General features: G+C 34.1%; 1 protein-coding gene across 1 annotated transcript in view; it reads left to right on the top strand.

The window, feature by feature from the left end:
• The first annotated feature begins 1,423 nt into the window (after window positions 1-1,423).
• Window positions 1,424-16,522, top strand: part of LOC127864113 (mediator of RNA polymerase II transcription subunit 15-like) — a 38,380-nt gene continuing 23,281 nt past the window's right edge. The window contains exon 1 of the mRNA XM_052403809.1: window positions 1,424-1,532. Coding sequence (XP_052259769.1) covers window positions 1,474-1,532 — 59 coding nt within the window. The 5' untranslated portion in view covers window positions 1,424-1,473. The remainder of the gene's footprint in view (window positions 1,533-16,522) is intronic.

Below are 16,522 nucleotides of genomic sequence, written 5' to 3' on the forward strand. Positions count from 1 at the left end.
CCTATGTAATTCAATGTAAAAGCGACAACTTTGAGCGAAAATAAATGCAACATTTTGCACATAGAGACCCCCATAACCATACCTTTTCTTAAAGGCCATTCTAAGCGGAATCGATTTATGCAATAAAAAAGATATGTCATGTACAATGCAAGAAAGAACTTGACACAAATCAAAATCGACTGTTTTTGCAACTTTTTTTTTCGGCCGTTTCTTAGTGGAATGTAACCTTTTCTAGTGCAATGGTTTACTATAGTCTTCAAGTGTATCATATTTCAGGGATTCAGTAGTGAACACCTATTCATGCCCTACCATTATCTCCGCAAGATAACACCTGAATAATGGTAAAAAGTGTAAAACATGCCTTCCTGTCAACTATGATATTTTTTTAGAGAGTACAGCCCTACATGAAGCGATCATTTAGTGTATTGTAACCTATAAGACAACGTTTACTGTTAACATCGCGAAAAATAAGCACTTCTCGATACTTATAAACCTATTTTCTATGTGCATGCCAATTTTCAGACCGATCTTTCACGTAGAAATGCTTGACAATGCATTTTATTATAACGCCTGATAAGCCATGTGGCTTTCGCGTTCGGAGCTTTGATTTATAACGGGCGTTCAGGCGTAAAACGATTACCCTAAATAATTACAATCGGTCAAAATACTGGAATATTGTTACAAGCTATGTAGAAAAAGAAGTAAACAACTATTAAAACGTGTTCATGAGCTCTTTCAGCACAAATTGTTGCGATTTGAGATGCTCAAGACGAGTTTTTGTACATTTTTTTCTTATTTTCCTCTGAAAACGTCTTTTTTTCTTAAAAACTCACGATGCTCCTTAAATTCATGAAACAAACGCATTTATTCCGTGAAATTTGCCAAAACGCATCATATCTCACTAAAAAAATGATGATTTTCTGTAAATACAGCTTCTTTGTGACTAGGCCTGGTTTTGCGTTTAGGTCATAATACACCAAATAGTTTCCCTATGTAATTCAATGTAAAAGCGACAACTTTGAGCGAAAATAAATGCAACATTTTGCACATAGAGACCCCCATAACCATACCTTTTCTTAAAGGCCATTCTAAGCGGAATCGATTTATGCAATAAAAAAGATATGTCATGTACAATGCAAGAAAGAACTTGACACAAATCAAAATCGACTGTTTTTGCAACTTTTTTTTTCGGCCGTTTCTTAGTGGAATGTAACCTTTTCTAGTGCAATGGTTTACTATAGTCTTCAAGTGTATCATATTTCAGGGATTCAGTAGTGAACACCTATTCATGCCCTACCATTATCTCCGCAAGATAACACCTGAATAATGGTAAAAAGTGTAAAACATGCCTTCCTGTCAACTATGATATTTTTTTAGAGAGTACAGCCCTACATGAAGCGATCATTTAGTGTATTGTAACCTTGATTGCGCAGTAAATCTATTCGTTGACTCTTAAACAGCAAAACTTTTAAAATGGCTGAACAAGGCGATTGGCGAAGCGAAGCATTTCGCAGAAAAGTTGTGATACAGATGTAAGGAGTCTTTGCTTAGTAATTAGACCATGTTCAAAGCATATTTAATTTATTTAAAAATGCTTAATGTTGTTATCAGCCAAATTGAAAGACTGTCAGTGTCAGCAATTTTAACTAGTCCAAATAATTAGACGTAAGCTACCTACTCCTATAAATATGAGGTCGATTTACATCGACCTCATATCGTTTAACGTTATTTTGCAATAGCATCGTTCCGACATGAATTCATGTCGGAAGCTTTAACGGCATCAAATTCATATAACATCACAGAATAATCATGCAATAAATTATTAAACATAAAATATAAACATTATTTTACTAATTGCATTAGAAAAATGTTTATACAAACTTACAAGTAATGATAGTCCAGACCTTAAAACACTACCACTGTTCAAATTCCATATTGTTGCCATATAGCACTGTGTAAATTGAAAGTTGCATAATGTTACCTCATTGGTCGGTTATAAATACATTGTTTCTCTATATATAGTATTCGATTTAGACGAAAATAATAATTTACGTGGAATGTCATATTAGTTTTCCATTAAAACTTTGATCTTGCTGTGTGTGTTTATGGACGTTATTAATTATGTTTTACTTATTTTTGTATTTCGTTAAGAATTAGAACGTGTAGCCCTTTTTGATAACTGTTTTTAGCAAACGATTCGCGGCTTAATAAGACACGGAAAATAGTTAGAGCGACACTTTCATTTAAAGGTTTAATGTGAACAATATTAAATGAAACCTTTTTTCGGCTTAAGCTGTATTAAGCCAGCTTTTCACCCTGACTTGACCTTTGTAAGTGTCCAATAATAGTCAAATAAAATTTCCCGCGGCTAGGTACGAATGAGTACACTTCATTTATTCCATTGGCTGATTTGAGTAGAACACCAGAACATTGGAAACATATCTGCGTCTTTGTAACACTGTTTTACTGCATGAAACAATTTTATCTCTAATGAAAAGGCTCAATAGATAGAACAGTTTTACAATCAATTTTCGACATAAATAGTTTGTGCGTTCACCTTTTATTTTCAGAGAATTACCAGCGCAAAAGCGTTTATACTAAAGGCTATGTTGTCATATTTAGTACTTACTTGCATTGCATTTCAACCCGCGAGGTTTCGGGTCATTTCGCGGCCATTTGTGAAAGTCAGAGTTTATATACAGTTCATCACCGGAGTTCGCAGAAGGGGTTGCGATCATTGTGTTACACCGGTCTTACTGACAATAACGTAGTGACTGTAATGCATTGCATTCCAACCCGCAAGATATCAAGGTCAGTTTGCGGTCAGTTGCAGAAATCTTTATATAAACGCCGTCTCGTAAACTTTGTGCACTTGAAGTCTGTTTTGATCAGAAAGATACTAAATAAAGATATTCGGCGATATTATTGTGGTATGTCAATCATCGATTTTGAATATGGTTTCAACATTTGCATGATAAGGGCCAATTTTGATAAAATTAATTAGAAATATTTATCCATTTAGACCAGTTTATTAAGCATGAGCACAATAATTCACTATACTATAATTATGCAATTAAATAAGATTCGAGTATTGCCGGCTGACCTATATGCACTCGTTTATTTTCATGTTTCTTGTGTTTTTCTATTCTGTAAATATAGATATCTGAGTAATAATATCACATAAAGCAAAATAAGCCACGAAATCTGGCGCAACACCCCGTAATTGATTTGCTTATGATGTAGCTAAGAACTGCGCAGAAAAAAGGCATCCGCTACTTTTTATCTCATAGAGATAACTTTTGATCGTTCATAAACATCGACCACAATCAACGCCGTATATCTTTTTTAAAGATATTTCTTGTTGATATTAATATATTTTATTGACATGTTAAATTCGATACTTGAAAAGGTGTTTAGTCTTTAAAAAGATGTCGCTGATAGTGATAATTTCAATAACTGTTAATATGCTTAATGTTGTATAAGAAATTGAATAGTTTCACTGAGTTGTATTCACGCCTTAAATCCGATATCGTAAAACGCGCAACGGTTAAGAATAAGGTCTGAATAAGTTTAAGTATTCAGATTCGAATATCAGCAGCTTTGCCAGCTGGGAAGCCCCGTTTTGGATTTAACAACCGCCAGCGAAACAACATACTTTTTTAAGTCTTGCACTTAGACTCCATGATCACAAGTATAGGTCCCTGCTGTGGCGTATGACACCATAGTGTTATTTAGTATTGGTCGGCACAGTAAATGATCATAACAAGATAATTGGTTTGTGCTGAACACAGGGGCAATAGAACCACAGATCTATCAATAAACAAGATTATTGATATATCTTTTATTGAACACCGCTATAAAAATGCTCAAACCACGGACTCTAGATTACACGGATAAGAAACATGGCAACATTCTCAGAATCATCACTGCTATATGTGTAATCACCTAACAATTCGTCTAAAAATAATTTATATATTTGAGTTGAAGACGATTTACTGTTGTATAAGTCTGAATAAACTATCTGTCTGCCTGTCTAATACAAATTGGTATTAAGTACGAACATGTCAACCGTAAATCTAGATTCTAAAACTCCAAAACGGTATGATATTTGCAAAAGTTAAAGTTATAACTCGCCGGGCTGTCGAAATCAGAAGAAAAACTTAATATATATTTAAATATCTGTTTACTACGTAACGTAAGCTTTCTAATGATATATAATTTGTCAAAATCGGCCGAGAAATGAAACTATAATTCAACAAAAGACGTGAGTGGGTACATCAAAATGTATAACCTCGGCGCTTCGCTGTACGCTAATTGTACAAGATCGATAGCCACAATACGGTAAAACGCGCGGTGGTAAAACATTAAATGTGTTTTTCTTGTGTTTATCTCGCTATAAATCCATTAATAACAACGGGAATATACTAAAACGTATATTTTTTGAAAGAGGAATTAATAAGCAACAAGATAACGTATAAACCAATAAAATCGAATGAATAGTTTTTGCATAAGATTGAATTTACTACAGTAAGGGTCAAATACTCGATTCATCTCCTATCAATATACACTCCGTGATACAACTGGTAGCTTTAACACACACATATAGGTTTTATTTAATTATAGAGTACAGAAAGCTAAAAAGTGATGTGGTTTGTTGTACAACAACAATTGGTTATGTGTAACCTATTCAAAAAATAATTTCGTTCAAGATAATTCAATGTAATTCTATAAACGACAAACACACTTCGTGTGTTGTGTATGTTTATTTTTAAAAATGTACATAAGTGGTTTAAAAGCACAATTTTTACTAGTCCAAATAATTAGACGTAAGCTACCCCGCTTACGTCTAAACGGCTACCGTCGTTTTCCTATAGCAAATTGAGTTCAACTTAAACTTCAGTTTTTCTCGTTAAATCTGTGCTAATGCATAAAATTATCATTAATTAGACATAAATGTGAGCGATTACCTCTTAAATGTGTAAAAATAAACATACACAACACCTTTAAACCTTTAAATGAAAGTGTCGCTTTAACTATTTCCCGTGTCTTATTAAGCCGCGAATCGTTTGCTAAAAACAGTTAACAAAAAGGGCTACACGTTCTAATTCTTAATGAAATACAAAAATAAGTATAACATAATTAATAACGTCCATAAACACACACAGCAAGATCAAAGTTTTAATGGAAAACTAATATGACATTCCACGTAAATTATTATTTTCGTCTAAATCGAATACTATATATAGAGAAACAATGTATTTATAACCGACCAATGAGGTAACATTATGCAACTTTCAATTTACACAGTGCTATATGGCAACAATATGGAATTTGAACAGTGGTAGTGTTTTAAGGTCTGGACTATCATTACTTGTAAGTTTGTATAAACATTTTTCTAATGCAATTAGTAAAATAATGTTTATATTTTATGTTTAATAATTTATTGCATGATTATTCTGTGCTGTTATATGAATTTGATGCTGTTAAAGCTTCCGACATGAATTCATGTCGGAACGATGCTATTGCAAAATAACGTATAACGTAAAATAAATGTAAATCGACCTCATATTTATAGGAGTACAATTTTAACTTGACGTCGGACTCCAACTAGTTCTTGAATTCTCTTGAGCATTTATGAGTACATACATGTACGTACAGCTTAGAGTTCTTCTTGGTAACTCGAAATTCCATGTCAAAAAATAATATCTCACATGTGTCGATAAAATCGAGTTCAATACACCTAATACATCGTTACAAACACAATACCTGTTATGTAATACCGATATCAATTTGCGAGTGATTTGTGGAGAAATACTCAAAACAAAAACTTTATACAAAAACCTTTATTAAACCAAAAGGCAAAGTTTTGAATTGAAGATACGATCTATCTTACAGATGTTCCAGAGATAGTCGGTATATAGTTGCAATAATTCAACTCTCAGCTCTATAACCCAATGCGTTGCTGAGAGTTGCAATGCACTCTCTCTTGTCCACTGGTGCAAAATGTTATCAACAATGCAAGGGTTAAGGAACACTGAAACTTCAAGAACTTATTAAAGTTTACCTGTCTTAACCACAAACTAATCCAAATGGTACCATTAAAGCAAGAAATAATTGCTATTTATTGACATAGTTTTTGTTTCGTACGCTGTATCCGCCATATTGGAAAATTGACCCAATAGACCCATTTCACGTTACGTAATAGATAAGCCGTCCGCCATCTTCGAGACATCGATAAGCACCGCCGCTAGCAGAGTTTAAACCAGTGAAAATATTTTACAAAATGGTGAATTATTGAAGAGTTTATGGTTGTTTCAACCGATCAGATAGAGAAAAAGATAAACAGTTTTATCGTTTGCCAGAATTTATAACTCGTGAAGGTGAAAAATCCCTTGAATAATCTACAAAACGTCGTAGTGTTTTTTTATGGCAATTTTTGGGGCCGATATTCGGCCCCATTCCCCTAAAAAAAAGAGTATATATTTTCCCCCCATTTTGTAAAAAAAATCCCCTCAAGAAGTAAAAAAAAAAAAAAAAAAATTATTTTTTTTTTTTAGAAAGAACTGTTTCATAATCATGACAAATATATCTCAAATTTATTTCATAAATAACTAACAAAGTATATAACTATAATTTATTTGATTTTTAATAATTATAAAGTGACGTTTTATATTAAATTAGATTAGTTTTTTCCAAATCAGTGGACTTTTCACATGAATTGCATTTTTTTCCCAAAATGGCAAGGAAAAGGCCTGATGTATCTATATTGTGTCAATATTTGTTGATAAAAACATTCCAATTTGGTCCATTTTATTGATAACATAAGCTTATTTAATAGATTTAAAAAACTCAATTCGACTCAAAATGGCTAAGAAAACTGAGACTGTGCATGAAGGCTGAACTGTCTGAAACTAATGTTGAAAAAATTATTGATATTTATTTCAGAAAAAGGACAGAGACATTCTGCTGTGAATATTATATTCATACAAACATGTGTATTCATATAATAAATATCATTACATATAAAAGAGTGAATTTGTAATTTTCCCCTTTTCCTAAAAAACGACGCATTTTTTTCCCTTTGGACGGGCCCTGCCCCCATTCCCGTATAAGTGGAAAAAAACACTGTTCGGAGAGTATGGCTAGGGAGGTTGAACAAAGATTTCACAGGAAAAAACTTGAAAAACATCCGAGTTTGTTCCGACCACTTTATATCACGTAAGTTATTGATAATTAATGTACACTTTTATATAAAAAAAGAAATCTGCAACACTGTTTATTATTATATTTGTTGAAATATGACCCAGAATGTTCTAGATCGATCTACCACTTAGTGGTGTGTGACTAGGATTTCAATACTAAATATGTACTTATTTTTTTATGTTTACAAGACTGTTGTTACATGTAAATCGTTTTGGAATATGTAAATGATAGTTATTCATTGATTTTCAGAGAAGAAAGCCACATTGTATGACAAGGACAGTCCAGACTGTGTGCCATCTATTAACATTGGTCACACACCTCTCCCAACAACCCCATCACCCCAAGTAACCAGTGCCAGGTTTGAGCGCTGCAAAGCCAGGAATGACAAGACGCTGCCCGTACTCTACTGGCTTTTAGCGAGATGGACACTGAAGTGACTTATCCTGAACCGAACACTGTGCCAGCGATAGAAACACAGACTGACATTACAGGAGTAGCCTTTGATGCCATGACTCAGGCTTTTTCCGCCCTATGCCACGGGTCCGAAATTCGGCCCCATTCCCAATGCAAATCTGGTTGTTTTTTTTCCCAATTGAAAAAAAAAATTCCCAATTTAAAAAAAAAAAAAAAAAAATTTTTTTTTTTTTTTTTAACTTTAAAATATATAAGTTAACCTGATCCGGTGTAGAAAATAGAAAGTATTGCATAATTAAATTATCTAATGCCTTGAATTTGTTTTAAAAACTGTAAAAATATGTTAATGATTATTTAAGACTTTCCTTATTTTCCTCAAAATCCAGCGCTTCCCGCGATTTTTTTCACTACAAAAAAAGGCCAGGCCTTTTCCCTTAATTCAGATTTTAAAAACCTGCACATGTCCATAATATATTGTAAAATTTTAATAATAAGTTATCAAAATAGTCGTTATTTACCAGTTAACGGCTTCTTTGAAATATAAGAAACACTATTTACATGCGATAATTTTTCTCAATTGAGCCAATTTTGCGATTATTTTTTTTCCCAAAATGGGAGTTTTCACGACGCGAAATTCCCAAAATTCCAGTGTGGCGTTTTCCCAAAATGGAGCGAAAAAAGCCTGTGACTAATGAACTTGCCCATCTCCAAAAAAAGTCAGACACTATTAAACTACTCATGAATACTCAGGTTCCCTATTCCCAAGAGTTTTTCATTGGAAATGACGATAAAGTGAAATATTTTACAGGACTTGGAAGTTATGCTGTGTTGATTACCCTTTTCAATAGCCTAGAGACTTTTCTGCCATTGAAAATAACACAAAGTTTCAGTGCTTTATCCTCACCCTGATGAAACTCAGAGTTAACCTGTCAAACCTGTTCCTCGCATACCAGTTCAATATTTCTCCATCTACAGTCTCAAGGATTTTTAATGATTATATAAACGTAATGTATGTTCGCCTCAAACCATTTGTGCACTGGCCATAGAGAGAAATTCTTCGCAAAACAATGACCTTGCAGTTCCGCAAACACTTTGGAAAGAAATGTGCTGTAATAATCGATTGTTTCGAAATAAGAATCGCGACCCCATCAAGTGTAAAAGCCCGCTGTGAGACATTTTCGGCTTACAATCATCACAACACAGTGAAATTTTTTATAGGAATTACACCGCAAGGAGTTATTTCATTTATTTCAAATTCATGAGGTGGTCGCACAAGTGACAAACATATAACCGAACAGAGTGGTTTTCTGAATAACCTTTTACCAGGAGACCTTGTTTTAGCAGATAGGGGATTTGACATTGCTGCTAGTGTTGGAACATTATGTGCTCAAGTAAAAGTCCCTGCCTTTATTAAAGGTAAAAGTCAAATGTCGCCTGTGGATTTAGAAATGACACGGAAGCTTGGAAATGTGAGAATTCATGTTGAACGAGTTATTGGATTAACAAGGCAAAAATACACACTTTTGAGCAGTACCCTACCAATTGATTTTCTGTACACCAGAGGTGATGGAGACATTCCACTTATAGACAAAACTGCGGTAGTTTGTTGTCCCCTCAAAAACATGTGTGATTCAATTATTTGCTTCGATTGAAATATCTGTACTAAATCTATGCATGTTTAAGCAACAGGTGAAAAAGAAAAAGAAGGCAACAATACTGACAAACCATGTGTGTGTCTTTAATATGTACATATTAACATTCATTAATTTGTTTTTTCAAGCATGCAAAAAGGATCCAGACAATATGAGCCGTGTTCTGAGAAAACTGGGTATAATGCATGTACATAAAGTGACGTCCCAGATTAGCCTGTGCAATCAGCACGTCTTATCTGGGGCGACACTTTACGCACATGCATTATGCCCAGTTTTCTCAGAACGCGCCTGATATGTTCATTCTGCCATATTTTAATACTTACCAATCATAGAAAAATATCCAGATTAATAGTCAAGTAAAATCTTTCAAAGAAAATATGTAACTTTAAGGAAATTACCACTTGTGTAAATTTTTCTTTCCTAATTATAATAAATTAAAATCGATCTGTAAAAATTGGCCATTGATTCAAAATAGAAATAATAATATATTGACAAATTAACTTATTTGATTATAAATGACACTTTAACAATTTATTACTTTGTAAGCACTTAGAAACCTTCAATTTTTGTACTGCAGCCTTTGAAAACATGAAAAAATATGAAAACTTAAAAGTTAAACACAGAACAGCATACAGCTTGAAATATGCAATCTACACATTTTAAAACATACATATTGTTTAGTACAATGTAAATATGTCTATATGTACAATTGAATTTAACACATTTTCTATCATATTAATCTACTGAATTAGTAGTACTAAGTAGTGATTAAACTTTAATAGTCAAACACTGAATGGCATAGAGCCTTAAATCTGCAATCTACACATTTTATTACATATGTTTTGTTAAGCAGATTATGTAATATGTACATAAACAAATCATGTAAGTTGTACCACGTGTTATGTTTTGTATATTGACCAACTGAATAAATAATAGTGCAAATTAAATGGTAAAGATTCAATAGTCTTTCATTTATCACTAATTGTTTAAATATCCTTTTTTCATGTTTGTTTACTTTTATGCAACTCGAGCACGGGACCTAGCTCTTGAACTCTGTGAGTTTTCTACAGTCTGGACAGTACCACTTTATGCTTTTTGGAGGTTTATCCATTTTCAAACATGCAAAATTAAACCAGACTATTTTGCAGTTTTCATTGTTACAAGCGATCATTTCCCCTGATTCCACTTGATCGAAATAGCACTAATTTTCTACTTCATCTCCACAAATACCGTTCATGTCAGTTGAAGATTTCTGTGTGTCTGTAAGAATTGAGTCTGGTTTTGGAAGTCCACATCTAGGTAACCTTGAATAGAATTTGTTGACAAGTTCTGGCAAGATTGCTACTTTGAAAATCTTTTCAGTGCGCACGCAAATTTCCTGCCACAGCTGTTCATCAAACATGATCTGTTCCATATGAATGTCCACTTCAGTCATGACGATTAAATATGCTGATTTCAGTTTAGTCACACCAAGTTGTGTCTGCACTTGATAATAATAAGGGTGCTTTTTATCCAATGATAATTTTCCATTTTCGTCAGGTTTCAAATAGAAGTCTTTCTGTTCACCGTCTAACATTGAGTCACGTTGATTGTAGGGACACTTTACTTCGACAACACTATTTTCACAACAGTTACAACTTAAGATAGCGTCTGGTGTGGCAGCCAGGTGTGGTTTTTCTTCGCTCAAGTACAAGCCACAGTCTCGCAATTCAACATTTCCATGAAGTCCTTCGGCTAAAATCGCTCTAAGAAAACGTTCCTTTGCTACTTTCTCATTCGTAATACCCCAACGTGTCGTATCTGTGTCCAGCTGTTTTGCCCCCGGGTAACATATGTTCATTATCAGTAATTGTGATGGATTTCCAGGGTGCGTTGCACATATTTGCTTACACACTAATGCAGTTACACGACCTGCACGGAAGTCATGCCATAATTTGGTACCGGACTGTTCACGTGTAGCTGCCTCAACATTTTTCACTTCCTCCAAAGATACACTAATTTCTACTTTGTCCGTTAACTTTAAAAGATCTCCAAAATTCATTAATGTGGCATCCTGGTTCCTTAGTTCACCCAGAACTTTTGGAAATGTCTGTTTCTCTATAGTTGGAACAAATTCATCCGAATATTCCTCAGTCACAGAGAGAATAGCCGATTTTGCACCAGTTGCGTGCAAGTTTTTCAAAAAGTCCTTAATTTCATCATCTGTTTGTTTCGGAACCTGTTTTTCAGTCTTTTTTGCCGGTGTTTCATTACATTCAGAGTCCATTTCGAGACTGCGATCAAGTTTTTTCTTTAGCGACTTGGCACTGGTAAAGTCAATATCACAGACTTCCTTGTACTCTACACGTTTCATAGATGGTAGAAGTTTCCAGTAAGTGGGACCCTGGGTGACTGTTGTGGAGTCGAGTATTCAAAATATTTCCATCACTGTAAACAGCATGGCTGCGACATGGGTACACACTTCCCCTAAACCCGCTTTGCAGTCACAGTGAGAAGCTTGGATCACTCCATAAGGTTCCACAATTGACCACGGATGTAATGGCTTGTCTCTTATCCTCATGGAATGTAGAACCTGTGAAAAAGAAAAAATCATTGTTCAACTATAAAAATTAAATTATTGATGACCGTTATAGACATTTTAATAAATTTTATTTATAAGGATAAAAACTTAATATCTTATTTACCTTTAACCGATAGATTTATTTTTATTTACCGATAGAAAATAATAAAAAATATTGTTCCTGGTTAAATTGAATGAATTTAATGCTGCATGGTGAATAAAATAATCAATCGGTAACTGTAAACAAAAATGAATTTATGTCTCCAGGTGATTTTCTTTTCAATCTTTAAGAAAAAAATCATGTAGTGCTCGAGGTGACTAAAATCATCAAAATAAATTATCAGAAAAAAAAAATGACACTAACCTTTGATCGGATTACATGTTTGCTCCCAATGACAACGGCTCGATCGTCAGAAACCCAGCCACTCATTGACTGGTTGTAGGCATCCAAACCCTTCAAACTCTTTAAATCATCAGTGGTGTATGGGCTGGATAAAAACAGTAGATAATTAACAATGGTTGGATAGGAAACTCTAGGAAGCAGTTTCTTTTCCTCAGAAAATGATGTCTTTACACAAATTTCATACGGATCAGTTCCCCCAATAATTTTCAATTTTTCTTCGTATCTAGCCCTAACTAATTGCTCCAGAGTGTCTCTTTAAGATAACTTTATACTATCCACTTGGGTACTATCCATTTTTAACAAAAACGATGTTAATACAACGCAGAAACTGCAAAATATTTTGTTAAATTTTCGTAACTGCCAGCTGATAAATATCTTCAAGATGGCAGAATGGGGGAGCAGAGGTGAAAATCTCCCTCTCATGCAATGGGTCTTATATGTTAGGTCGCAGTGCACCAATATTTTGCATGTCGGGTAATGTGATGGAGCCTATTAAAGTTGATAAGGATGTGGTATTCGATACAGAAAACACTGTTTCAAAATTTAAACATAAAAATGTCAGCGAGAAAAGTGTGTTGAAACATTGTCGTGTTTTTATAGGGTGCATGCAAAGGATAACATCTGTAGGTTGCCATTCAGGTAAATTTAACATGTTTATGAAGTTTATTCATTATTTTCCTCAATTTGTCTTGAACGACGTCTGTTTAGTGAAGTGCATGGATTCCGTGCGCTGAACTGCACCCATGTTTATGAAGGGGTGCATATGGACTGCCAGAGCCGCTATAGCAAAAATTATCAAAGGCTCTGGGAGTCCGTTAATATGGACTAGTCGGTATTTTACAATTGGTAGATAAGACACGAGATCTATCTCGCCGAGGATTCCGGAGATAGTCTTTAGCGTATTTTCAAATTTGGAATTACTCGGAATACTCAGATTTGTCCATTGCAATAACATAGACATTTAAATGAACCTTTGACGTGCTTGAAACTTTGGATTTATATCAATATTATGCGAGCATTACATTATCCTGTAAGTTGTTTTAATTTGCTCATTATGGATATATTTACGATCTATTTGTGTTTATTTATGCCAGAAAATAGTTTATGTGGCTAATATTTCCGATTAAACTGCTGCCCAGAATCTATGGAAAATCGGGTTAGCAGTTGCAACTCCCAGCGACCCGGAGTTCAATAGCTGGGAGTTGGATTATTGCAACTAGACTCCAACAAATTGAAAATGTTATTGTTAAAGTTCAGATTTTTGTTTTAAGTATTGCAGTCCGATTATTCATTGTTCTTTAAATTTGTTAGATCATAACAGCATTCTTGCTTTTTTTTTCTTACCAGAGTAATACATACGGTATATTACGCTAGTCAATTGTTCCAAGAGTTTGTATCACTCGAGTGGCCTGTGTGATGACGTATCACAAGAGAGGCGGAGCTTCGAGTGTGATGCAAAATAGCACAAGCCACGAGAGTGATATAAACTCTTGGAACAATTGACTAGTGTAATATTCCTTTTATTATATACAACAACTAACGAAAACAGTTAAGAAATGTATTTTTTACTTTAACAAAACTGACAAAACAATGACTAAAACGGTACGCCATAGTTTATTTAAGACGCGTATGAATACAGTTTATGTAAATTAACGTGTAAACATTCGAACCGGGAAAACACAGGTTTCCGACACGCTAACCATAATGCCATCGTTAATCCAATTTTTATAACAATTAAGTTGACAACTTTAATCCGATGTTTATAACAAAAATGTTTAAACAATATGCACTTCCACTTCTTTCTTCCATGTCTTTATCGAAACTTAGTTTAAACCACACTATTTTATTGTATTCCTATCGAAATATGCATTTATGCATGATAAACACACACTCCAAAATACGTTTTTAACACATAGTTTATTGTTAAAAAACACCACGTCCGACATGTCCTTACAGAGTTTAGATAAAACTATTGTGTTTTGTCACAGAAATGATGTCACACTATGTACTACGTAATATATTTCGTAATATAAAATATTTCTATATTCGGTGCGTGTAATGTGACGTCATTAAATGGGTCGAAGTAGTCCGGCTAGTATGGTAATACGGAATTGGAAACAGCGAGTAGCGTAATACGGGATTTTTTATTTCAACGATTGATACAACCTGTATTTTGTTAAAAGCATTAAACAGGTATATAATAAAAAGTCATATTAAGCAACTTTTGAGGTTTTCTGCATAAGATTTATCATTAAGTCCATATGAGTTTATTATGACAGTCCATATAAATGGACTCACAGAGCCTTATATTTTTTTCTATGATGGCTCTGAGAGTCTACAGGCAACCCTTCATAAGCACAACCGCAGTTCTGCGCAGCTGATCAGTCATCAGTGGGCATCGCTAAACATATGTCTTCGTTGCAAATTAAGGAAAGCCATGAATAAACTTCAAAAGACATTAAATTAATTGACCTGAATGGCAGCCTACAGACAATATCCTTTGCATACCATGCATTCTAAAATACACGACAATGTTTCATCACACTATTCTTGTTGACATTTTTATATTGAAAATAGGAACAGAGTCAATAATCAACATCTGTTCAACATTGTTATCGACTAAGGCTACATAAAAAATCATGATGTGGAAAAGATTGATGTACTGCGACCGAACAAATAGCAATACTTTAAGTTGGCAACATTGCAACAGTTTTCAAATATGGTGGATAGAGTGTATGAAATAATAACAAAGTAAATAAAAAGCAATTATTTCTTGCTTTAATGGTACCATTTGCATGAGTTTTTGCTTTAGGCTGGTAATCCTTTATAAGTTTTTGCAGTTGCAGTGTTCTTAAGCCCTTGCAGTGCAGGTGATCAAATTTTGCACCTTAATGGGACAATAGACAGCGCATTGCAACTCTCAGCAACCCTTTGAGTTATAAAGCTGAGATGTGAATTATTGAAACATAAGATTGAGAAAAAGAAATAGAACATGCTAGCTATTGTTTAGTCTATAAAAAGATTTAAAATAATAAATGCAACCACTAAGTGACAAATAAATAACTTCATCAGGGCTGGAAATTAACACTCGCACACTCGCAAAATGCGAGTGAAAAATACAGATTGCGAGTTAAGTTTTAAGCCACTAGAATGTTTTTGCCATTGAAGAAATAGTGAAAAAAAGAGTTATATTGCTAAATGCGCTCAACCTTGTGAACGCTAAACCGCAGGTCAAAAAATAGAACCTCGAATACCCATATGCGGAAGCTCGCACCTTGTATGTAGACTAATGCAGGCCAATCAGGGACGACACCTCCGCTTAGATGGTATTTTAAGTTTCAAGGAAGTCCCTCATTACCGAAAATCAAGTTTAGGCGGAAAGTGTCGTCCCTGATTAGCGGACTGCACAGGCTAATCTGGGACTACACTTTACGCACATGTATTATGCCCAGTTTTATCAGAACAAGACACAATTGATCCTTGAAATATAAATAGATGACACAGCTGCCATGTTGTACAAATATTATTCTACTCTCTAAAACAAAGGGCAAGCAAACACATTTCGGCGGGAATTTGGCACTACTGTGACAAGCTCTTGTTATACTTAGCAATTAGAAAATATACATAACAACAAAAACAACATAAATGAACTAAATGTTGAGATCTAAAAAAACAACACTTCTTTGAAAATCTTCAATTGAGGATTTTAAAGTCAGATCTGGGAAAATTATGTACTTTTTCCATTGGGAATGGGACCGAATACTACTACTAGCAAAAACATACTGCAAACATCAAAGATTAACAGTGTCCAGACTGCTGATCAAGGTGTTTTTAGACCTTTCCCACTCAGAAGCAAAGTGAAAATGGCTATGTGCAAACAGCATAAAACCAGAACAGTAACGCGCAGTCTGTTCAGGTTTTATGCTGTTTGCTGCTCATCAGTATCTTAGGGTTGGAAATGAAGCCTTTAAATCTTGAATCTAGTCAGAAAGGTCTTTAATTAAATTTAACTTTCTGAAGGACGCTAAACTCGTCAAAATACGTAAGCAAGTGGTAAAGGGTTAATAATTTTGTTATTTTTAGAGATCAATACTTACCTATCTCAAAACTGTGGTGCTGTAGATACAACAAAAACTTACCATAAGCTTTTTTAATCTATTGCAATTTATGACAAGGCTTTTCATGAGGATTATGTGATGTTGTAAAGACATATGATTTTTTGCAATCTTAAAGACTTTTAAACAGGACAAATGATTTGCACAAAATACATGAGAAGTGTTTTCTTAGAAG

This window comes from Dreissena polymorpha, unplaced genomic scaffold, assembly GCF_020536995.1.
Source record: "Dreissena polymorpha isolate Duluth1 unplaced genomic scaffold, UMN_Dpol_1.0 chrUn128, whole genome shotgun sequence".
Taxonomy (NCBI): domain Eukaryota; kingdom Metazoa; phylum Mollusca; class Bivalvia; order Myida; family Dreissenidae; genus Dreissena; species Dreissena polymorpha.